General features: G+C 36.1%; 1 protein-coding gene across 7 annotated transcripts in view; it reads left to right on the top strand.

Moving 5' to 3' along the window:
* Nucleotides 1-24,362, top strand: part of SDCCAG8 (SHH signaling and ciliogenesis regulator SDCCAG8) — a 122,337-nt gene that overhangs the window by 13,350 nt on the left and 84,625 nt on the right. For 6 of the 7 annotated variants that reach the window (XR_015796692.1, XM_088144075.1, XM_088144089.1 and 3 more), the window contains 8 exons: nucleotides 1,409-1,531; nucleotides 3,564-3,695; nucleotides 5,138-5,202; nucleotides 7,140-7,328; nucleotides 8,602-8,740; nucleotides 13,276-13,428; nucleotides 17,764-17,898; nucleotides 19,968-20,084. Coding sequence is in view for 6 of the 7 variants with exons in the window: in XM_088144075.1 (XP_088000201.1) it covers nucleotides 1,409-1,531; nucleotides 3,564-3,695; nucleotides 5,138-5,202; nucleotides 7,140-7,328; nucleotides 8,602-8,740; nucleotides 13,276-13,428; nucleotides 17,764-17,898; nucleotides 19,968-20,084 (1,053 nt within the window). In the remaining variant the exon portion in view is untranslated. The remainder of the gene's footprint in view (nucleotides 1-1,408; nucleotides 1,532-3,563; nucleotides 3,696-5,137; nucleotides 5,203-7,139; nucleotides 7,329-8,601; nucleotides 8,741-13,275; nucleotides 13,429-17,763; nucleotides 17,899-19,967; nucleotides 20,085-24,362) is intronic. The other variant, XM_088144096.1, reaches the window with a different exon arrangement.

Genomic DNA, 24,362 nt, shown 5'->3' on the forward strand with positions numbered 1-24,362 from the left:
CCTTTTTCGCTCACATGTGCATAGTTTTCATATACAGTGGAACCTCGGTTTACGAACTTAATTCGTTCTGTGACTCTGGCCGCAACCCGAATTGGTCGCAACCTGAAGCAAATTTCCCCATAAGGTTCAATGTAATTACCGTTAATCCGTTCTGGCGTGGAGGACAGGGAGGCGGCTATTGCTTGGAGGGAGAGTCCCCCTCCCTACGACCACGTGTCAGGGGCGGAAAATGGCTGCGGACCATGTGTTAGGGGTGGAAAATGGCCGCGGACCACGTGTCAGGGGCGGAAAATGGCCGTGGACCGTGTCATGGGAGGGAAAATGGCCACGTATCCTGTTCGTACCCCGAGGCGGAGTTCACAAACCGAAGCAAAATTTTGCGGCCGGAGCTGGTCGTAACCCGAAAAGTTCGTTAACAGTAGTGTTCGTAACCCGATGTTCCACTGTACATTTCTCACTGAATTCCTATTTAATACAGGTAGTTATTGATTAATGACGGTAATTGGGACCGGGAACTCTGTTGCTAAGCTATGCGGTTGTAAAGTGCGATGTCATGTGACTGCGCTGACTCACAACGGCATTTCTGGCAGTTGCAGTTCCAGTCGTTACATGAATCCCATGCAACCATTAGGTGCAATGTCACGTGATTGCCATTTGCGACCTCCTTCCAGCTTCCCTATTGACTTTGCTTGTTGGAAGCCCGCAGTGAAGGTAGCAAATGGCAATCATGTGACTGTGAGACACTGTGACCACCATAATTTCAAGCTGGTTGCCAAGCACCCAAATCGTGATCACATGACTGCGGGGATGCTGTGACAGCTGAAACTTCAAGAAGTGGCGCTAATTCTCCTCGTTCAGTGCTGTTGTAACTTTCAACAGTTGCTGAACAAATGGTCATTAACTGAGGACTACCTGTACCTGTAATTAATTGAAATATGTTCTACATATGTGAGTTACTTTGCACTTTGTATATAATAAAACTTTCCCCTCCTGGTTTATTATAGTTTAGAACTCTAAATATAGAAAAACCCTACACAGTTGGCTAAGCAATGTCAGACTTCAGACAATAAAAACACTTTGATTTTATGCAGGTTTAAAGAATAGGGAAAAATTATTTTTTAAACTCATGTTTTATTAGTAGTATTTTGGTGAAAAATGATCTTTTTATTAACGGAAAAGGACTTTGGACTACTTCAGGAGCATATTATTTAATCCATGTTAGAATTGGTCAGGAATCCCTTTTTGTTGTTTGATATGTCCTTAAATTAAGCTGTGCTATCTATTACATTAATATCAGATTTTATACAAAATTGAGTGTTCATCACACTACTGTCGTTACGGTTTGGGAAGAGCATTGATGCCATTTTTAAAATAATCACATTCATAATATACATACTCAACTTTCTAGGAAGAAATGTCTGAATTGAAAGCACGTATACATGTTGTTGTACTTGAAAATGAGAAGCTACAAAATGATCTGAAAATGGTAACAGAGAAGACTTTAAGAGGGCAAACTGTCCTTGATGCCTCAGTAAGTTCTGTGGAATTTAAAATGTCAAACTGAAATAGAAATTTAATCTTAAAATTTTGTTTAATAAGAAATCAATCTTTAGGAGATTTAATAATACATCAAAATAGGTCACATACATGCAGCTTATGTTACCAGATATACAAACAGAGAAATAGATGTGTATTGTACATAGTGTTCATAAAGGTAGAGTTCATTTAGTATTTCCTCTGTGCATAGAATCATGAAATCATAAGAATTAGAAGGAACCTCAGAGATCATCTAGTCCAAACCCCTGCTATGAGCAGGGTCTGTTAAAAGCATTTTGGATGGAGGCTATCCAGTCTCTGTTTGAAAGCTTCCAGTGAAGGAGAAGCAGATCATTTCATGAAGCAACCTGTTCCACTGGCTGGCAGCCTTTATAATCAGGAAGTTCTTCCTAATATTTAACCTGAAGTTACTTCCCTGTCATTTCAACCCTTTGGTTCTGGATGTGCCCTCTGGGATAACAGAAAGCAAGTTGATTCTTCCTCTCTATATAATCTTTTAGATATCAGAACACTATTATAGTATCTCCCTTTAGTCTTCTCTTCTGCAGACTAAATATACCCAATTCCTTTTTTTATTCTTAATAGGATTTGGTTTCCAGTCCCCTCACCACTCTCTGAACTTGTTCCATTTTGTTGATATCCCTTTTAGACTAAAGTGTCCTGAACTCCACACTTTATTCCAAATGGGGCCTGGCCAATGCAGAACAGAGTTGGGACCATTATTTCCTGTTAATACTTCCCAAAATAGCAGTTGTATCACACTGTAAACTAATGTTGAACTTGTGATCTGTTAGAACATTCGTATCCTTTTCACATCTACTACTGCCAAGCCTGGTCTCCCCATGCTATACTTGTGCTTTTTACTTTTTCTTCCCAGTTGCAGAACTTTAAATTTCTCCTTGTTAAATTTCATCCTGTTCGTTTTGGCCCATTCTTTAAGCCTGTCTAGAATTTCTTGAATTTTTTCTTCTAAAGTATTAGTCACACCTCCTAGTTTTGTGTCATCTGAAAATTTAATAATCATCTCTTCCACCTCTTTATCCAAGTCATTAATGAAAATGTTGCTCAACACAGGGCCCACGATAGGCCTTCTGGCACCCCACTCAATGCTACTGTCCAAGCTGATGTGCAACTGTTTACAGTATGTGTACTCTCTCGATGCAATCCTTCAGCCAATTATAAAACCATCTAACAGTTGTATCATCTATCTCACATTTTATTGTTTTATTAATGAGGATATCATGAGAGACTTTGTTGCATGCTTTGCCCTGTCAGAGTTCAACTCCAAGTGAATCTGAGTTTGTCTGCAAGATTGCATGAATATTCCTCACCATGGCCCTGCATATGTTACTGTGGTCCAGCCTGCCCCCAGGGACCCCCCAGGGAGCAGATCACTCTAAATAGGAGTGCTGGGTGGCTGTCACCAGATACAATAAGAATGGAGAAATAACCAAGTTTGGCCGCCCTTATCACCACAACATAGGCCTAAATATGGTCTCTTACTCAGTCAGATTCACTCTTTGTCTTTCTCTAATGGTGTTCCAGGCATTGCTTCTGGCAAAGCATTCTGCCCCTAAGCTTTCTAAATACGAAGGACATAGATAGATTTAGCTTATCCCTAAATGTATGTCTCATCTTGCAGAGTAGGAAACATGAAAAATAGAAATAAGTTTAGTCATCGTAACTCAATAAATGCAGAGTTTTGTTCAATTATATATTTTAATGGCCTTAGTGTATAACAGTGGTTGCTTCCATTCATTTTACCAGCAGAATTTCATTTGTGCAACATTGTTTTTCTGACCTGATCTCTTTATTAAAACTAAAACTCTCCTGGAAGTCATAAGGAACGATCTGGAATATGGCGCAGAGATGATGTTGTAATGGAAGGAAGCAACCTGTGGAAATAATTTATTCAATAATTTACTATAGTAGTTAATAATATAACACATAAGGTTATATGATTATCATCAGTTATTGAGCTTGTTATAAATAAATATATGTTTCAGGTACCTCTCTCAAATGCTGGTGGTATAAGTGGTGATTATTCTCATGTTTGTGGAGCTGCTAAATCATCTTGTCATATCAATGAGCAAGCCAAGGCACCTACACTGGAGTTGGAAAAGTGGCAATTGGAACTGGTCAGTATTTTTAAAATGTCAATTAAATTATTATTTTAGCATTAATGATTTATCATTCTGGTAAAAAGCTCTACTTTTATGTTGAAAGTGTGAACATTTAATAAACTGTAATTAATTTAGATTGGATTAATGACATGTACTACATGACCAGAAAGTGCAGTTCAAAATAGAGATGCTAATGAAGATCAGATATAAGACTCTTATTTCACCTAAAATAATTTAGCAGGTTACCATTTTTTCTGATCTTTGTTGTTCAGCTTTAAAGCCTTATACAGCCTGGAACCTAACTATCTGTAAGCTCAATTTCTTTTATACCTGTTCACTCATTCATACTGGGCTCATTATTAGAGACTTTTCTCCAGGATATTGCTATTTTCTAAGGTAAGTGATGACTAAACAAAGAGGCCCTTCCAAGAATAGGTGGAAGGTCTCTTCATTTTTCCATCTTTTTTTAAAAACCATTCAGCAGAGCGTATGTTTTATTTTGTCATGCTTTACATTTTAATTTTGTAGTTTTGCTGCACTTTTATTTTATATTTATTTTATATTTCTAAGTTTAATAACAAATGTTCAAGGAGTAGGTTGCAAACCTAGAGAATAAATAAAAATATTGAATCCAAGTTTTTTATTTATATATATAAGATTTATACGGCCGCCCATCTCACAAAAGTGACTCTGGCAGGTATACAATAAAACCAACAATTAAAAACATTCTTCAAAAACCACTTAAAACAATTAAACGTAAATAAAAACAAGATCACAAGAGGGAATGCATCAGAATATTACACGTGATTCAGCCAACGTGCTATATTCCTGCTTCAGGATCATAATTTTCAATGCTGCAGGAAGGAGAAGGTCTGGACTATTTAAAAGCCCTTCAAAATAACCATTTATAAATAATACTACATTGAAGTATGTCTTTAATTACATGTTCTGTCTTTTAATATTAAAGTTTAATTGTCTATCTAAAAAGGCTAAGGGAAAGCTTGTGATTTAAATATTAGAATTTTACAACAAATGATCACATAAATCCCTAAACAATTAGATTTGGCATTTAAAGTTTAACTCTGTGGCTCTGTAGTTTAGAGTTCTGTGTGTAAGATCTTTGTCTCAGTTCCTAGCATTTCTACTTAATAATACTTGAATAGCAGATTTAATAGACGATATCTAATAGTTAATAATGCTCAGTTAGACTGAGTTAATATATAACTACATCATTTTATTCTTAGGAAGGCATGGTTGTTGCTGTGTAATTTAAATTAATTTCCATTTTCAGCTAGTGCAGGTTTGGCACCCAAAATCATGATGGAGTCAGGCAGCCTATAACTTTAATGATAAATAAATAAATAAATAAATTGCTGAAATTTTGCTGATGCCCTAGCAATCCTGACCATGTCTTATCTATAGCTGAACAAATGATACATACTAATTTTGTTTTAAAGGAAAAACTAAAATATCTTCATGAAGAAAAGACTGAAGTGTTTGAAGCTCAGATCCAGTCTCTACGGTAAAAAAGTATCTTTATTTCTTTTAGGTTGGTGCTTTACCCCTTTATAGAATTGTCTCATTTTGCCTCATGATATCTGTTCATAAGTCAGTAGAAATAAATCACCATTAATTTTTTCTGTACTCTTAAAAGTTTGAGACACGTGCTTCACAGTTTTATAAAGAGTTTGTTTCTATACATAATTGGATGTATGTTTGTCCCTTCTCTGATAAGACTAAGTAACTGCAAAGCATCACTCGATGCCCAGAAGGAAAAAAATCCCTAACATTGCAACCATACTGTTATTTTATACAGATAAATCTTTCAGAACTGAATGAAGTTTGTTTCACTTGCTCTACATCTCTCTGATGCCTAAAACAATATTTTTTAAAATATTTGTTATTTGTAAGGTGAAGAATGTGTGTCTATCTGCCTTGCAGCATGGTTATTTATATAATTGCACAGTAATTTTATTAATTAACTTATTAGAAAGAACAGGTTTTTCTTTGAACAGCATAGGGACTCCCTCCCAACATTTTCAGAATGAGCAATGAATGAATGAATGGTGAAATTGTTTTGCTTCTTTCTGTTTGTAAGTTCATTAAAGCATTAAGCTACCAATCAGTTATAATGAACTTAACAGTTCAGAGGTGTGGTGTTATTAGTCATTTGCAGCAAAAACTTTGAAATATCCTATGTCACTCTGAAGATTTATCAGTTTATAATTATTCATGCTTTAAAAGATCTTAGTTCATTTTATCAGATGCATGGACTATAGAAATAGTGAAAGAAAAAGTGAGATAGAGAATAGATCATGATTGTAGTAGGTATATACCACTTAGACATAGATCAAACACAGGTGAAAGCCCACATTAGAGATTATCTTGTGGCAATAAGGACAGTGAAATTTCAATATAGCTCTGCCCTTATTGCATCTGCCAATAGCCTTCCAGCAGCTCTATTTTAGATGATGCAGTCCTGGGGCTGCTGTGAGGAATATTCTGGCTATCTGGCAGATAAAGTTGCCTGGATCTGCTCTGACTTGGACCCTGACTGAATAGGTCTAGCTGAGGTGCTTGGTGTCCAGTCTTGTAGTGTGATCAGGGATGAGTTTCAACCAGTAACTCCTTAGGAAGTGGACAGGGTTCTCTGTGCTATCAGTTCAGCTACCTGTTTATTGGACCCAGGGCCTTTTCTGGGTCATGAAAGTGACCAGGAAGGTGACCTTAGATCCATGCTGTGGTGTTCGCCTCTTTGGGAGGGGGTGTACCTCCTGTCTTGAAGAGGTGTTCGCCTCTTTGGGAGGGCGTGTACCTCCTTGGACCCAATATACAGTTAACTATCATCCTGTCTCTAACGTTCCCTTTTTAGAGAAGGTTGTTGAAAATGTGGTTTGGTGTGCAGTTGATGAGAGTCCTGGAGGAAGTGGATTATCTAGACCTGTTTCAGTTGGTTCTGTCCAAGATCTGGAGTGGGCAGTGTCAAAGTCAAATAAACATGCAAACTGTTTAAGATGCTATCATTCAAATCAATTTGTTTCATTAAAAAAATACAAGATTTCTAGTTCCTAAAATAGAGACCAAGCTTTCTTATCATGCTGTAGATACATTTTAACCAGCATCTTAATTCAAAAATACCAGTATCATATTTAGCAATTGATGCTCTTTTATTTGTCACTATTCATTTTTCCACTCATTTCTTCTTCCCTCTCCCCAGCCTTCAATGATATATGGTAATATTTACTCAGGACAGTATTTTATGCATCTGATAATATGGATTGTGATCCATGAAAGGTTTATGTGATAATAAATTGGTTGGTCTTTAATGTGGCACAAAGCTATGGTCTTTTAGAGAATTTAAAAACAATAAGAAAATAGTTGTTCCTGTTGCTTTCCAGTCATTATTGCACTTCAACTATGTATGCTGTTTATAATGCTTTTATGTTGTTACTGTTGCAGAAAGGCATTGTCAGAATCACAAAAAAACTGTGAAGATTTGAGCGGAAGATTAAAACATCAGCATTTGATCAATGCAGCAAATAGTTCTAGTAGGCCTGGTGGGCTTTGCTTAAATTGTGCACAGCATGAAGCAGTTCTTTCCCAGACTCATTCAAATGTCCATATGCAAACTATTGAAAGACTAACAAAGTAAGCAGATGGATAGTTCTGAATTTAAAAACCCCCCACAGAGTATAACAGTTGTAACAAATAATTTCATGAAAATCAGTAATTTTAGCGCAATTGGCTATGAAGTATTCTACAAGCCCCATTACAATGAATGGAAGCTTTATGAGAGCTCCTTTCCTCTTAGAGTATCTTCCTCCCCAGCAGCCGCCCGCCATAGACTCATAACAGAGTGGTTTATTTGCTTGTTGAATGGTTCTTAATGAATCCCTAAACTCCATTTCACATATGGTTCCCTTTTTCCTTTAACACAACAAGAACTTTTCATATAGCACTTCTGGTTGGTAAGAACTTAAAAAGGCTCAATGTTCATTTACACTCCCAACAGATTGATAGGAGCCGTCATGTAAATATAAATAATTCCATTTGTTATATTCTCTTTTTTTATTAGATTTATCCAATCAATACTTTTAAGATGCTATCTTTATATGTAGATATGATAAAAAAAAGTGGGAGTCATTGGTTGCAGAAAAAAAGGTGATTCAGAAATAAACAATAAGATTTTACCAACTGAATGAGGATCTGCCTCAATTTCATGTTCTCTATTTTCTAACCATCATATTTAACAATTGAAGTCAGAGTTATAGGTAATTGCCTATAACTATAGCTGTACAAATAATTTATCTGCCATATATGTATTACTTATTCCTCCTTATTCTAGGCAATATTTGAGGGTCTGAGGGTTACATCTTAAGAAATTCTGCAGACTCTCAGGAGGCTGGTCATGCTATGAAATCACTGAGAATAGTGGAGCTATTTTTTTTTCTGACCAATTTTTTTCTGTTTGGTTTTTGTTTCAAGGCGGGAATGGGAGTAGGAAGCCTCTAGGAGACAACTCTTTCCTTTCTCCACCCTTAAATTGCCCTCCCATCCTGTCCCAAAAGCAGCTGAAAATTATGCTGTTATAATTTGACCATATTTCTGTCAGCAGCAACTGCGGGGGTGGGGGGTTCTTGGGAAGGTGACTGTGGTTATGCCCCAGCTTACCCCTTCATGATCTAGAACCTAAACTATTTCTTATAGAAGCATTCCTAATTTATAGCTCAACATGTAAAGATGTGGCGTACCATATGTAACTTTTTTAAAAAAATTACGTAGCTGGCATAAATCTAATACAATCTCTTTCTATATAAGTAACTTTTAAATGTTACTGAACATTGAAGTTGCTCTTTATCTTGCTGAAGTACCTCTTACCTATCTAATATATTGATATTTTCTTTCTTCTCTCTTTTTTAAGAGAGAGAGACGAGTTAATGACAGCACTTTCTACAATAAGAATAAACTTAAATGAAATGCAACAGAGGGAATGCAGTGCTTATGAACAAGTAAAACAAGCAGTACACATGACTGAAGAAGCTAATTTGGAAAGAACTAAGGTAAAATTGTGCAACCGCTCCCAAAATAGTTTAGGTATCTGAAGTTGTATCTACCACTTACAAAAGGCAAAGAAGGCTGAAAGTAATGCCTTGTTTGTGTGCTTTGGAGAGGCATCTAGCTGGCTACTTTAGGCTTTGAATGCTAGATTTAATGGACTCAGACCTAATCTATTAATACCTTTAATGATGTTTGGTGAATAGTACTAAGTGGTCCATGCACTGAAGAAAGATTTCTTTGCTGCCTAGGCATATGCTATTAGTTGTAACTCCTTTCTGTCATTCTACTCACCTTCAAATAAATGTTTCTCAAGTGCACCTCTCATTCCTCACATGTTGACTGCTAGGATAGCTCTGTTCTAAAGGACAGGGCAGTGATTTTCACAAAATACCCTTAAAACCTATTCCAGGTGAAGTGCTACTGCAGACTAAAAGGGGGAGGGCAAACAAAAATGCAGGAGATACTCAGTAGTACCTCAAAATGTTTACTGAAATGCCACCTAATGCATTTCAGATGAAGTTTCTGTTTGTCAAAAGCACTGAGGTTTTTCTCCTTACACTGGCTAAATTAATTCATTATTTTCAGCATATACAAAAAAGCTTTGATAAAGGAATTCTTCCAAAATGCATAGGCTATAAGCAGTCATTTTCCAAAAACTTTGGAATCTACCTTGTTTGGACTATTTTTTCCCCCCTCCAAAATTGCATGACTGAAATTTGGCCATTTTGTTAATTTCAGCAGTATTTTATGGGGATACTTGGGGGGAGACATAAGCTGACAAATTATAGGCTGGCCAATTCTGTATGCATTGTAGGCAAATTAATGGAAACTGTAATCAAAGGAAAAAACCCTAAACATTTAGAGGAACAAGTTTTGCTGAAGTTAAAGCAGCATGAATTGTGATGAACCCCCTAGAGGTTTCTTAGTGTTTCGGCCGGCACTTGAATAGAGATGACTTAGATTTTCTAAACCTCTTGACCAAATTTCTCATCAAAGACATTTGAGTAGATTTAGCAGTCATGGCACAAGAAGAGCTTTTATGGGTTCTGGATGGCTAAAAACAGAAAGCAAAGAGTAGGAATAAATGAACAATTTTTTTTTCAGTGGAGGAAAGTAAGAAGTGAAATCCTTCAAGAATCTTTTGGAGACTAATGCTTTTTAAATTTTGTTTAAAAATAATCCTGACTAAGGGTAAGCAGTATGCTGGTCAGGTTTGCAGATGAAAATAAACTATTCAGGTTGGAATAGTTACCAAAAGTAATTATGAAGAATTCCAGAAATACCTCTTTCAGCTGGGTGAATAGTCATCCAAATGGCAATGCCGTTCCATTTAGGTAAATGTAGAGTGATGTACACTAGGTTAAAAAAATCTAACTTTACATATATACTGATAGAATTCGATTGTCTGTAACTAACCAGAAATAAGTTCTTGGAGACATGATGATAGTATCAACTCATTGTATCACAACTATGAAAAGACAAATTCTGTGCTAGGAGTCATTAAGAAAAGGAATAAAAATAAAATTGCCAACAAACTGCCTAGCTATCTAAGGGACTGTCTGTATGCTGTAGTTTCTGTCTGTCTTGTATGATTCAACAGACTTGGCATGCTCCAAGTACCCACCATTAAGCAGTGCCAGGTGGCAGGACCTAGGCAGCATGCCTCTTTGTCATGAGGCCTGCCGTCTGGAACACTGTTCCCTCTGGCCATATTTATGAATCTTGGCTTTTCCCCTGGCCTTGGGTTAGATTGAATGGTGGGTCCTGTATATTCCATCACTTTAGAATAGATGTTCTTTTTAATCCAAAGATAAAATAGGAATGGAATGGAATGGAATGGAATGGAATGGAATGGAATAGAATAGAATAGAATAGAATAGAATAGAATAGAATAGAATAGAATAGAATAGAATAGAATAGAATAGAATAGAATAGAATATAGCTTTTTATCTAAAAGTCACTGTGGAGTTGGGTGACATTATAAATTAAATAAAAACAAACATTGTAATGCCCTTATAAAAATCTATGGTTTATCTCCAGTATATCTAAAGTACAATGTATGGTTCTGGTTGCTACACCTCAAAAAGTAAATAGTAGAAGTAGAAAAAGTACAAAAAAGGACAACCAAACTTGATCAAGGAAATATTTAGCTTGGAAAAAATGTGAATGGGGGAGATGTGATTGAGCTGTATGAAATCATGCCAGGCATGGAGAAAATGGACAAGGAGAAGCTTTTCTTCCATCTCTCAAAGCACTAGAAACAGGGACCACAATAAAACTGATTGGAAGGCAATTAAGACAAATGCAGGTATTTATTCACAATTAACCTATGTAGTGGCCACTAACTTGAATGGCATGAGCAAGGTCTCTGATATGCTGAAATTCCTTTTTTTTCCCCCTCCCTCTCCCATTCATGGTTTTTTATAATAGGAGAAAAATCAGTAATTTCAAGTACATTTTTCATTTGGATTTCAGTTTCACTGCTATTTGAGATAAATTTAATAGTCCATACTCAGAAGAAATCTAGAAACAAATTTGCTCTGTTTCAAATACAGAATTTTACAGAGAATATGTTCTTTTCCATTTGGGATTTCCATGTTCCCCTGCTTTGTTTGTCTTTGTTCTTTAAATACAGAAACTCTCAAAAAGAGGAAGAGTTGGAATAGCTGCATTGTTTTTGATTGCCAGTGAGCCATCAGTCTGGAATAAGTGAATTTTCTCTCTCCTCTATCTCAAGAACTTAGTGGGAGTTATGCTTTTAATTTTTCATAGCTTATGAACTGCAACTGGGGTGCTATGTGAACAATATCAAAGAGCTTTTCTAATGTAACACTCATGTTAAAAAGGCTTATTTTAGATGTCTCTTGCATTAGGCTGATTTATTATCTTGATAACTAGTGCCATCTGCTGTGTAATTAGTGTATTGCATGTAGTTGAAAGGAATTTGTGTTGGAATCAAACCTGATTTTTGCAAAGGACCAGACTGTATTGTACAAATGGAATTCAAATATACTCTGAAAGAATGCAGCTAGCTTCAGCTTCAGGAGTATTGATATATCATTGATTAACTTCAGTAATTTCAGGAAGGTAGCCAAAGTAGTCTGTTAGTAGCAAACCAAATGTTTGTTTTGTAGTATTTTAAAATATTATATAAAATAATACATTTATTATTCCCCTCATTTTAACAAGAATGTAGCAAAAATGAAAACAATGTGTCAACTACTATTCCAAAATAGTTTGTGTGAACACCTAGACTTAAATGTTCATTGCTGAAGATGCCACATGCAGAGAGAGTTGTTTGGGTAAGCACTGCACCTATGTAAGCAGTGTGCCTATATATGTATCCTTTTTCAGTATTGAGTCTACATATCTGTGTAAACTAGAATCACTGGGCCTAGAATAACTTATCTTCAATTAGTATCTGTAGAGGACAGAGGGTTAAAAACAAACAAAAATATATAGAAAGATATATTTTAAGGTGATTTTTTTACTTACCAGCTTACCTAGCAAATTAATGTTTTAATATCATCAATAAAGAAAATAAAATAGACCTTTGTGATTATTGAAAAACTAGTGAATGGCTGTGTAGGTTTAAAGACTTGCACTGAACCTACAAAACCTGAAAACTGGTGTGGTATACTCGCTAAACTGTTGGACTGGGATTAAGGAGACTGAGATTCAGATTCACTCTCAGCCATGGAAATGGGGTCAATTCAGCACACTCTTTCTCTGTCACTTTAACTTATCTCACAGGGTTGTTGTTGTAAGGGAAAAATGAAGAAAGAGTGCCTTGAATGTCACCTTTTGCTCCTGGAGGAAAATTGGGATAAAAATCTAGAAAATACATTAGTAACATAAAAAAAAAAAATTCTACAGATTAAGCCTCGAAATATCAAAATATAAAAAATAATGGCTGTAAGGTCTCTTAATGGCAAGCTAATAATGAATAAAAGCAGCATTTTGTAGAGACTTTACTGTCAACAACAAGAATAGATTTGCTCTCTTTTAAGGCTGATTGTGTTTCAAAACAAGACCCAGGAAATAATGCCTATGTACTAAAACTTCTTTGAGAATGCTAATGTCACATAAGAAAATAACGTTTAAATTTAGTAATTTAGTAAATTTGGTGTCAGATTGGAACAAAGCCTATGCTTGATGAAAAGATCAGATAAAATAAGTACATTCTGTATCTAAAAATACGCATCTTTATCTATTTTTCATCACATGACATATACTTCAGAATTTGAAATCAGAATATTTACAGTAAAATGTTAATAGGTATATAGCACAGGCACATCCAGCATTATCATTGATTTAATGTTCTTTGGAAGTGGTAGTAATCTATTCTTTCAACATCCACATATGAGTGACAAATTGTTTTGTGGAAAATTTTAAATATCTATACCTATAGATTTATATGCTGCATGCATCTTTATATACTAGTAAGAATATACTTAAAATTGGTCTATTTTTTAATTTCATTTTCCCTGAAATTTGGGTGTATAAAATATTACAGTGGTCTTCATAATCTCCACAGGCTTTAGTCCAGTGTGAACAGCTTAAAAGTGAAATGGAGAGGCAGAGAGATCGCCTTGAAAAAGAGTTAACACTTCAGCTAGATAAGAGAGCTGGAGAGCGAGAAGCAGTTCGTGAAGAAATGAAGAAAGAAAAAGAAAACCTGTCATCACTGGTACTTTTCTTTCTTTTAAGCACTTTGGAGCATAAGCAATTTGGTTTTCTTTACTTTTTTCTTTTTTTTAACAGATAGTGCATTTATGAGTTTTTGTTAGAAACAATGTATATGTATGCAACTCTAGAAAAGAAAAAATAGAAAAAATCTCTAAACACTTGAGCTCTTTGATTATATTTTTTAAATAGCTTTCACTCAGCCCCAAAATATTCTTGTATGTACCAAACCTCATCTATACAAATGTGAGTCCAGGAAATAGTTTAAGGAACTTTTAAATGAAGCATGGCATGTACAGAGTTAGCTTTTGCTATTGTTTTGTTATTTGAGGAATAAATATTTCTTCATTAATTTGGAGGGTTTTTTTTTTTCAGATTTGGATTTAAAACAAAAAAAAAAGATTGGGAACATATAGCAAAAGAGGCATGTATACTTACAAACAATGGGAAAGAATAAAATAGATGTAAGGTGCTTTTAAATTCATTTAAAATAGTAGGTTTTGTCACTCGCTTTATGAAAGAAAAATTGGCTTGGTCACCCTGCTCATTTGCTAATCCATGGTGGGCAGCCCATGAGTCATTCTGGAATTGGGCAGCCTGTAAATTTGATAAATAAATAGGCAAGAAAATAAATAAATAAAAAATGTGACCTCAGAGCCCTCTCAGATTTCTGGTACTAAAATTCAGTGGCAAAGTCTTATTGTATATATGAAACTTAACAATAGGAACAAAATACTGGAAAATGCTGGAAAAATCCTGAAAATCCCAGCCTCAGTCTCTCTGATAACATCACGGCATCACTGTCACATCCTGTATCCCTCAAGTGCAGAGTTGTTGTTTTTTTTTTAATTTCTAAAGTCTGCCTCTGGCTTAAAAAAACCTGTAACAATAGAAAGGAAATAGCATCTACTGAATATAGGGAGGAAAGCAGTACTGGAGAAACATTAATGGCCGCATAAGAGCAAGAAAAGTTTAGGTATAGTGAAAATAGCACAGTGGAAAAACAGAAATATTTTTATTCCATAGAAAATAGAAGAAATGTTTAAGGATTATCTCATACTTAAGAGTGGTAATATGACGACTTGATGACAATTGAAGGTTACTTGATGACAACTGAAAGTTGTTGTTGCATACAGGCTACTTTTTAGAATTTTAGTTTTAGAACCAAAATTTATGTGAAGCAAAATGCTTTGAGCCTATCAATATTGTTCAAATCACTTCATTTTGAACCAGCCAATACAGGAGTTTAGAAGATGAGTTTGGCAGTGATGATAGAGCCATTGAATGAAGGCTTAGCCAGTATGAAGGGCATGAAGATCAAACAGTTGGTCAAATCTTGATTTTAAGTCACTATTTTAACCAGAAATCTGAAGTGTAACTGTCAGGTCATTTCCTTATCTGACCTAGAGTAAAGTCTCAGTGTCAAAAGCACATAGGGGTAATGTGTTTGTTTTTTTACAGAAATTCAGAGAGAGAAAAAGATTGGATGCAAAATTATAATAACAAAGTGTGTCATTAGGCTCAGTGGTTGGTTTACTGATGGAAAAGATTATTAATATGAAATGGACTGAATTATTTCTCTGGGCAGCAAGACAATCAAGTGAGTTAGAGATAGATGTGGCAAGTGAGGAATAAGTGCCAGGATAAACTGGAAATGGTGTTAGGTAGAATCATGGAAATTTTTCTCCATGGTCCATATCACAGCAGTTTACCCATAACATAAATACATAAAATGTCCACTTTATAAAAATAAAAACAACCAAAATACAGTATAAACAAATTATATGTAATCAGATAAATTGAGTCAGTTTCTTAAACTAAATCAAAGTGCTGAGATTTGAGAAAGGGAGCAAATAAACTAGAAACTGGCTAAGAAAAGAAAGATACCCTAGTCTCAATGTAATTATAAGGGCTTTGGGCCCCAAACAATTCTGGACTGCTTACTGGATGGCTTAGGACAAAGAAAAAAATCAACATTTGCCACTCAGTGAAAGAAACTTGGATGTATTTGTGTAACAAAAATATCCTTCCAAAGACAAAATGGATTGGCTGGTGTGGGTGTTCCGGGCTGTGTGGCCGTGTTCTTGAAGTTTTGTTTCCTAACGTTTCGCCAGTACCTGTGACCGGCATCTTCAGAGTGCAGGAGCACAGACAGGAGCAGTTCTCTCTGTGCCCAGGGTGATGTGACCCTTCTGTGGGTATTTATAGAGATCTGAGGGGGGGGGGATTGGGTGTGTGTGTGGGGGGTTGGGGGTGTGTGGGGGTGTGTGTGGGGAAGGTTAACGAGTGGCTGCTTGTTTTGGTGTCAGCATCTGTGTGTATCTTCCTGGGGATTAGGCAGGGTTTTTTCTTCTGTTGAGTGTTAACAAGTGGCTGCTGGGGTGATTAGTATGTTCATTGTGTGAGCTGCTCACACGTCCTGGTGGTTGAGCTGAGTTCAGGATAATCCTGAAAAATACAGCCTGCAAAAGGTCAACGAACTCAGCTCAGCCACTAGGACATGTGAACAGATCACACAATGAACTTGCTAATCACCCCCAGCAGCCCCTCGTTAACAATTCAATAGAAGAAAAAACCCTGCCTAATCCCCAGGAAGATACACACAGATGCTGACACCTAAACAAGCAGCCACTCAGTAACTCAACCCCCCCCACACCCCCAATCCCCCTTCCCCCCAGATCTCTATAAATACCCACAGAAGGGTCACATCACCCTGGGCACAGAGAGAACTGCTCCTGTCTGTGCTCCTGCACTCTGAAGATGCCGGTCACAGGTACGGGCGAAACATTAGGAAACAAAACTTCAAGAACACGGCCACACAGCCTGGAACACCCACACCAGCCATCGTATGCCGGCCGTGAAAGCCTTTGACAATACAAAAAGGATTATTACAAACTCCTCTGATGATAAAAGTTAACTTTTGTTAAGAGAGTGACAGTATTTTATCATTCTTTTTTTTCCACCAGCAAAGTCCTAGATTGATCATACTGAACATTTCCAGTGTGTGTATGCTTGCAGAACAATGGCTGTTAGCACAATTTTGCCCTACATATTTAATTATCTGCAGAGAAAGAAAGTTCTCTTTCCTTTGTCATGTACAGAGGTACACAGACAGTAATAGTCAAACCTTTTGTTTTGATAATCCACAAACTTTTCCCAGCTAGAATATCATGTCTTAAACAACATGGAACTTTTGAGCCAAGGTTCTCTGGCTATTATCAGGCAAACATATGTTCACAAAGTATGTGTGAACAAGGAGCCAACACAAATGAGCTCTACTATAACAGGTTCATAGTAAAATTAAGAGGGTTAAACCTTAGTAAGTATTTTCATTGATTAATATTAGTAATATGGTAATATACTAATTCAGGCAACTGGACCCTGATGCACCAGTACTACATATAGCCCCCAAATTATCTTTTACCATCTCTGACTGCCATTGTAAAAGATTTGCTTCTACTAGCTCTTAACCTTCTAGTCAGATGGGCAAGAAGCATGCAATCCCATCACCCATGCATAAGTTGAATTCAAGCACTGGTCTCTGTTAAATGTTAATTGGCTCTAAAAATTACAGATAATTAGATGGCAAAATAAAAAAAAATAATCAACTGTTAACCCATGCTAGGGAAGCAATGTTTTTTCAGTCATAACTTTTTGCAGGTAAAATCTTATGTACTAACCGATCTGGAAATGACATACCTTGTGCTTGTAAGCATATTGTGATTATAAACTTTTTTGGTTTTGATTTATAGTTAATAGTTTTTTTAATCCAAAACTTTCCTTTAAGTAATAGAGTTTTTAGTGATCTGTGCAAAGTATTTGCCATTTTGAAAAACTAATGATTTTAAATGTTGTTCCATTATTTGCTTTTAGGTTTTTAAAACATTTTTTGGATTATTATTATTATTACATTTATTTACCTACATTATACTACAGATAATAATCTCTACATTAAATATTCTTATGTTGGGCCACTAAAAGTTTTGATATATCCTCCTGGGCATTCATTTTGTCATTTATACAACAGGTAAAATCCTGGCAATCCCAATAAAATAATAATTTTCCATTTCATTTTTTAAGCATGTGAATTTATCAGAGACTTTCTCAGGCAAAGCAATTGACCTAATCATATCAAGCAACAAAATGATAATAATAGCTAAATAAAGGACTCAATTATCACCAATTTAGGCCTACTACATGCCAATTTAGGCCTACATGGAAGGAATAAAAAAGTTGCAAAGCAGGAAATCTATTTTTTACCTACTTTTAGGAGCAAAGTCAATTTTTGTCTACCAGTGGAAATATCTGCATAATCTTTTGCTTGAAAATTTTATTTCAGGTAATGTCTTTATCTCAGAATGTTGCTGGTCTGGAGACTCAGATTGACAGAATTACAAGGGAAAAGACCTCTCTAACCAATCAGCTGGAAGAAGCTCAGAACCAGCATGCTTCTCGTGAAATGGAGATCAATAAGGTAGAATAGTTTTTGAAAATACAGAAGAGGCAGTTTTCACTAACTCCCATTTTAACTGCATAAATTGACTTTAACCAACTGATCCAGTGAGGGTGGTTGAGCTCTGCCAGCACAAAGGAGCATAAGCAGCAGAGGATCTGCAGTAAGTTCAATCAATAGCTTTGCAAAGGGTCAAATAAGAACTAAAAACCTGAACTTATTGTCACTAAAGTAGTATTAGAAAGTTCTGCATGGTCTGTAGCTGAATAAGAATCCAGCTTCAAAAGTCTTCAATTTCAATCAGCTGGTTGCTGAAATAATGTCTGTATCAGCTTATAGTCCATGCCATAGTCTGTCCTGATGGACCCTTCATCTGAACATTGGTTCTGGTACATATTACAACCTGGACTGACAGCAAAGCATAATCCTGGCTGCCCTATGCTGCAATGAATATTTTCTAGTGTTCTATATTCCTCTATTTGCTTACCTTAATATTAACAGGTGTGTAAATTATATTTCAACATATTTATTTAATTTCTTTTACTTGGAGGCTGAAAAGGTAGGATTATTTTCATTTTGTGTTAAGATGCATGTCTACTTCGTCTCCTATTTTATTTTATAGCTCTTCTAGAGATAAAATTTAGTTCTTAAATTTGCTATCCTAATAGTTTTCCCACATTCTCCCACTTCCTGATAATGAAAGGGGCTAATTTTGTGAGGAAAAATGTTTGTTACTTATTGGCTTTTCTATTAATATTTAAATTAACTCCTGTTATTCAGTATTTTTTCATATAATGGAGAAACATTGCTATAAATGGAGACATTGAGTTAGTCTATGTCATAGAATTTAAAGAGTGTTCATGATTGAAATAGGGAGAAGAACATGATTCCAGCAGAGAATAAATCTAAGCTCAGCATTATTTCAAATACTTTGAAGTCTGATGGCTGGGAATTTTTTTTTTCAGTGTGAATTATTTATTGTAATTCATTGTCTAGATAAAAGATTTGCACTTCCCTCAAAATAAAAATAATTATTTAAAATGAGAGTGGCCAATTTGCATAGACCGTACATGTGATCCCACAGTTCATTTCTCTGGTCACCAGAACCCCTTACATTGTTTTAAATTTGGAAGCAAAATTGTGATTTTGGGTGATATACTTTTTGCCCTTTTTGTTGAATTAAACAGATTAAGTTAACGGCAAACCAATTTTGTGAAAATCTCCTAAAACCACCTAATGAGTCAGGGGTGTAACATTTCAGCCCCATCAATCAGTGATAATGTCACTGTGTTATTTCCATGCAGCCCTGCAAACGTTAGATACCTTTTTTTTAAAAAGGGAGGCCCCTGGAGAAAAAGAAGTTGCTAACTCCAGGGTTTATGAAGTGTAAGTATGGAAGTTTCCATCTTGAAGCAAATGTAGAAAAAATAATGAGAATTCTAATATCTGCATCTTAATGATGCATGCAAAATTTGTGAATTCTCCTTGTCTTCTTAAAGTGCCCCATTCCATCGCTTTTTGTTTTCCTATAAAAAGCTTTGAAGAAAATATTTTCTTGTGCTGAGGATGAGTGGGGGGGGGGGAGGAACTGCAATTATATTGCGACAAATAGCAGTCACTGTCTTTCCAGCTACACTACAATAAAATTCCTTCAACATGATGGGATGTCATCCTGTTGCCTCACAAATAGGAATATGTTCCCCCCTCTTTCTCTGTTACTCCTAAAAGGCATAGCAACACAACTCTGACCAGCTAATGCTGTCTATGCTCATTGTATAATTTCTGATTTTCTGGAATTGATTGATGATGGATATATTTTGGCTTAAAGAGCAACAAAGAATGGAATTAGTAGCTGTGTGGCCATGAAAAAAATAATGGGATAAGGAACTCTAGGGCTGCTATGTAAAGTAAGCTCTAAAGCATCATTTTTAAAAATAGAAGTACCATATAAAAACTTACAGAATTCAGTGGAAATGATAAAATAATAAATATATAAAATAACCACTAGAGGGCATCAAACGTTCTTCTCTAAACCAATACTACTTTGTGGAGTCCTGAAACTGCAGGATGTTATCTATTTGATCTAACAGGTGTGTGGAGAAATACGTTATCAATTGAATCAGACCAAAATGAAGAAGGATGAAGCAGAAAAGGAGCACAGGGAGTATAGGACAAAAACAATAAGGGAACTTGAAGTTAAAGATCAGGTAAGAGAGAATACTATATCAAGCAATTTTTAGAAAAATGAGTTTTTTTCCTTCGTGATAAGTATTTTGGGGGTTCTTATGAGAAGAAATCCATTTATTATACTTATTTTAGTACTAGTAAAATATTTTATAAGGACATTTTTTTTCTTCCAATCTTAACATACTCTTTCATGCATGCATGAACAGACATTGTCTATGTGTATGTGTGTTCTGTGATATTCACTTATATACGTTTGTTCTTATATTATTTTGTATTTCAAAAATTAACACAGTAAATCCAAGTGATTCCTGAGAAGCTTACGTTCTAAAAGCACTAAGTAAATTTTATTTTTGTATTTTTGTATTTAAAACATTAATAAAAACTAATAAAAAGTCCAAACTAGAGAATTAATTGCTGATTAATATTGGATATTTTCAAGACTTGCTTGTCCTCTGTGTCATACAAATTAGGTTTATTAATATTGGGATAAACCAGTTAAATACAAAACAGTTGAACTGTATACATTTATGGTGAAACCTGTGAAAGCCTGTATTATACATTACTTCTATACTTAATGGCAGACTCAGAGATATTTATTCACTCAAAAAGTAAGTGTGATTTAATAAAGAGATCATGAAAAATGTAATTACTTGAATTACTTCATTTCTAAAATAATCATGGCAATTATTACCAATTAAAACAGCAGATACTGTTTTATACCTTTTGTAGCATCTATAAAATAAAATTAAACTACAAAACAGGACTTTTTCTTTCCCCCCCAACAGTCTTTTTAGGTCCTTACTGTTCAGTTGTGTCCAAGTAATAGAAAGCACTTTCCAATCACATAATTGAGGGCATCCAGTATTCATGCACTTCCCTGCTCCTGCAGCTTTCTACATGGCATAGTGTTCTAGAAGATTTCCCAGTCCTCAGGAAAAGCCTTGTGGTGGGATTAAAATGGGTTGGCAGAGACAATGGGTTAAAACAATGTGTTGGCTATCAAGCAGAACTAAGGCGCAATCTTCTTTGTGTACAGTCATTTTAAACTAATATAGTTCTTCAGAAGTTTGTCACAACCTCCACAAGGCCTAGGGAGACACAAATAAAACAGTTCTCTATTAAGGTAAAATGAATATTTTGAGAAATATAGGCAACAAGTTTGAATGGCCTGTAAATATATTGATTAATTTTTGGATATAGATAAAAAAACTCAATGATAAATCAACAATTAGCAGGATTTCTTTTCTAACCTTAGTATTATCAGCAAGTGGTAGTGATAATAAATATATTGGACATGATCTGTTCACATCGTAGACAGAGTGTTGCAAGCACAGGTATAAATAGGCACCACGATTGAATGTTTAGACTGAGAAGGCTGTGCATGTCATGCACTGATATTACTGTCTGAAATTCTCTGGATATTCAAAACAAGCAAGAATGAAAGTAAAGACTAGGTGGGAATGCTGATTAATGCACTTCATACTTACTGAATATCCTAATGATTTTCCTAAATGCATAGGCAGGGTAAGGAGAGGAAAAATAGAGCTCTATTGATGTGTAAAAGGATCGTTTCCATTGTCCTATAACAGAGCATCTGGTAAAAGATTGTGTAAGTGTGATATAAAAAATTCTCTGTGGCAAGTAAAAATGGATGGATTTGTCTCAGCTCCCCAAAATTTTGTTATACTTTTTGAAGTAAAGGTTTGTTCTGGTATATTTCTTCAATGGTTTGCCAACTTCTTTGCTTGAAATGGGCAGGAAAATTCATACATCTTTTTGGATGCATATCCATTTCTCCTAATGGTTGATGAAAAAAATAATTGGTGAAAAAATCCATAATTAGGTAAAATGTATATAATGCCTATATTTATCTAGCTTCTATAAACAACTTTGCTGTCATGTTCTGTATCAATTTGAATTTTCAGAGCCTCTCAGAAGTGAGCTCCATTTGGAATGCATTGTATTAGTAATTGGAGATCTAGGAAAAAGTAATGTCAAGGAAGTTCCTGGAAAGTCATACTTACAACAAAAGAAAGACAGGACTGCTAGTATTTCCATCCAAATGATGCATAAAATGCCCCAGTTTTGCCAAAACATATTCTTACCTTTACTTATGGTCCCTATACAAGTACCTTTGACTCCTTTTCTGTTTGAGAAGGATGGATAAAGAGTCTAATAAAATGGAACCAAACACATCTATAGTTTTGAACTTTGGAAATGCTCTATGAAGATGGGGAAGGGCCTCTGCTACCCTCTGTGCATTGACCTGGGAACCATCTGAAATCTCTTATGCTTAATTTTTGTTCCATAATTCAATTAAGATAAATGTAACACTACTCAGTTGGCTGTAGAAAGCCTAAATATTTGAAGATCCTTACAAGAATGGTCAAAACATTTTGCTGCCTAGGACAGCAAAGGACAAGACACCCCTAACTGTTCCATTTAGAGAAGCCCAACTGAACTACAATTGCATTTTTTTTTTTACTTCAAAACAGAGATGGAACAGTATCCCTCATTACATGTGAGAGGAGTTTGCTATTTTAGTTACATAGAGCTGATTGTATGGCAACGTAGCAATGTGTTTTCTAATACCTTGTTCCACCTCCTTACCTCTTTGTATTTTCAGCTTGAATTGTCTGCCTTGCAGTAGGGCCAGCCTGCTTTGTACAAAGTACTCAATGACTCCTTGTAAAACAGTTCAGACCCCTGTAGCCTCGACCTTCCCTCTTTTTAATTATTTCTGTTTTTTACATGTGACTATCCATTCTTTATATTTTGTTTTTTTATTTTTTAAAAAGTATAATTGGTTCTAAATCATCAATTAGTATAATTTTAAAGAATGTCTTGGTTGTAGATATTTTTGCCTGAATAAGTTTTATATCTCTGAATCTTGAATTATAAGCAGTTCCAAAATAGGTCTTGCTGAAATAACCAAGCTCTGGTACTTGGCTTGGGTTTTGTCCAATAAAGTGTGACAAAAGAAAGTGCCCTGCCCCGCCCTGCCTCATCTCATCTCACCTCCACTTTGAAGATGGTACTTCCTGGATCATGTAGGCAAGCCCAACCTTCATTTTTTTTCCTTTGGGGTTTACAATCAGCATGAACTCATAAGGAACCCATACTTTTCTATTGTAAATTAAAGGATTCTTCTCAGCCTCTGTCATGCTCCTCACAGTTCCTAGAGGAAGTCATACTTAGAGATGTAAATAGCCCTAGCTTTTTCAGGGCTTAGATGCTAGTAACCATTGGTAGAAAGGTAAGGAAACATTTAGTTATTTTTTATTCATTTATTCACATTTGTTGTAGCTGCCCAAACTGCAGTGGACTCTGAGTGGCATGCAAAACCAAAGCATTGTAGGTAGGAAAATAATTCTGTGTCTTCCTTCAGAGTTAAATAACAAACCTATTCCTGCTTAGCAAAGAACAGTAAGCTCTGCGGAAAGCAAAGAGTTCCTGAAAACTTCACTTTCTGTACAGCTTGCTAGATTGTCTCTTCTCTGAAAAACATGGTTTGAAGTTTATGATTATGTAAGTAAGAAAGTAACGAAAAGCTCCTAGAATTTTTTCTCTCCTTTAGAAATAAAAAGAGTATTGGGAATATTTGGACAGTCAAGGAAGTTCTCAACTAACTTAAGTGTTCCTCATTAGAGAAGGAAGATCAGAACATAAAGAGTGGTACATTATACAGTGGTACCTCTACTTACGAACGCCCCTACTTACGAATTTTTCGAGATACAACCGGCTCTGGCCCCAAAAATTTACCTCTACTTACGAACTCGCCTCGACTTACGAACCGGATCTGCGGCCATTTTCCGCCCGTTCCCCATGGTCCGCGGCCATTTTTCCGCCCGTTCCACGTGGTCCGCGGCCATTTTTCCGCCCGTTCCACGTGGTTCGCGGCCGTTTTCTGCCCATTCCACGTGGTCCGCGGCCGTTTTTCCGCCCTGCCGTGTGGTCCGCGGCCATTTTCCGCCCGTGCCACGTGGTCTGCGGCCATTTTCCGCCCGTTCCATGTGGTCTGCAGCCATTTTTCCGCCCGTTCCATGTGGTCCGCGGCCGTTTTTCCGCCCTGCCGCATGGTCCGCGGCCATTTTCCGCCCGTTCCATGTGGTCTGCGGCCGTTTTTCCGCCCTGCCGCATGGTCCGCAGCCATTTTCCGCCCGTGCCACGTGGTCTGTGGCCATTTTCCGCCCATTCCACGTGGTCCGCGGGCATTTTTCCGCCCCTGACGTGGTCCGCGGCCATTTTTCCACCCTGCTGCATGGTCCGCAGCTGTTTTTCCGCCCCTGACGCGTGGT

Source organism: Python bivittatus, unplaced genomic scaffold (assembly GCF_059951505.1).
Source record: "Python bivittatus isolate LINGU-HERP-01145 unplaced genomic scaffold, Pbiv_v1 ctg000020_np1212, whole genome shotgun sequence".
NCBI lineage: Eukaryota > Metazoa > Chordata > Lepidosauria > Squamata > Pythonidae > Python > Python bivittatus.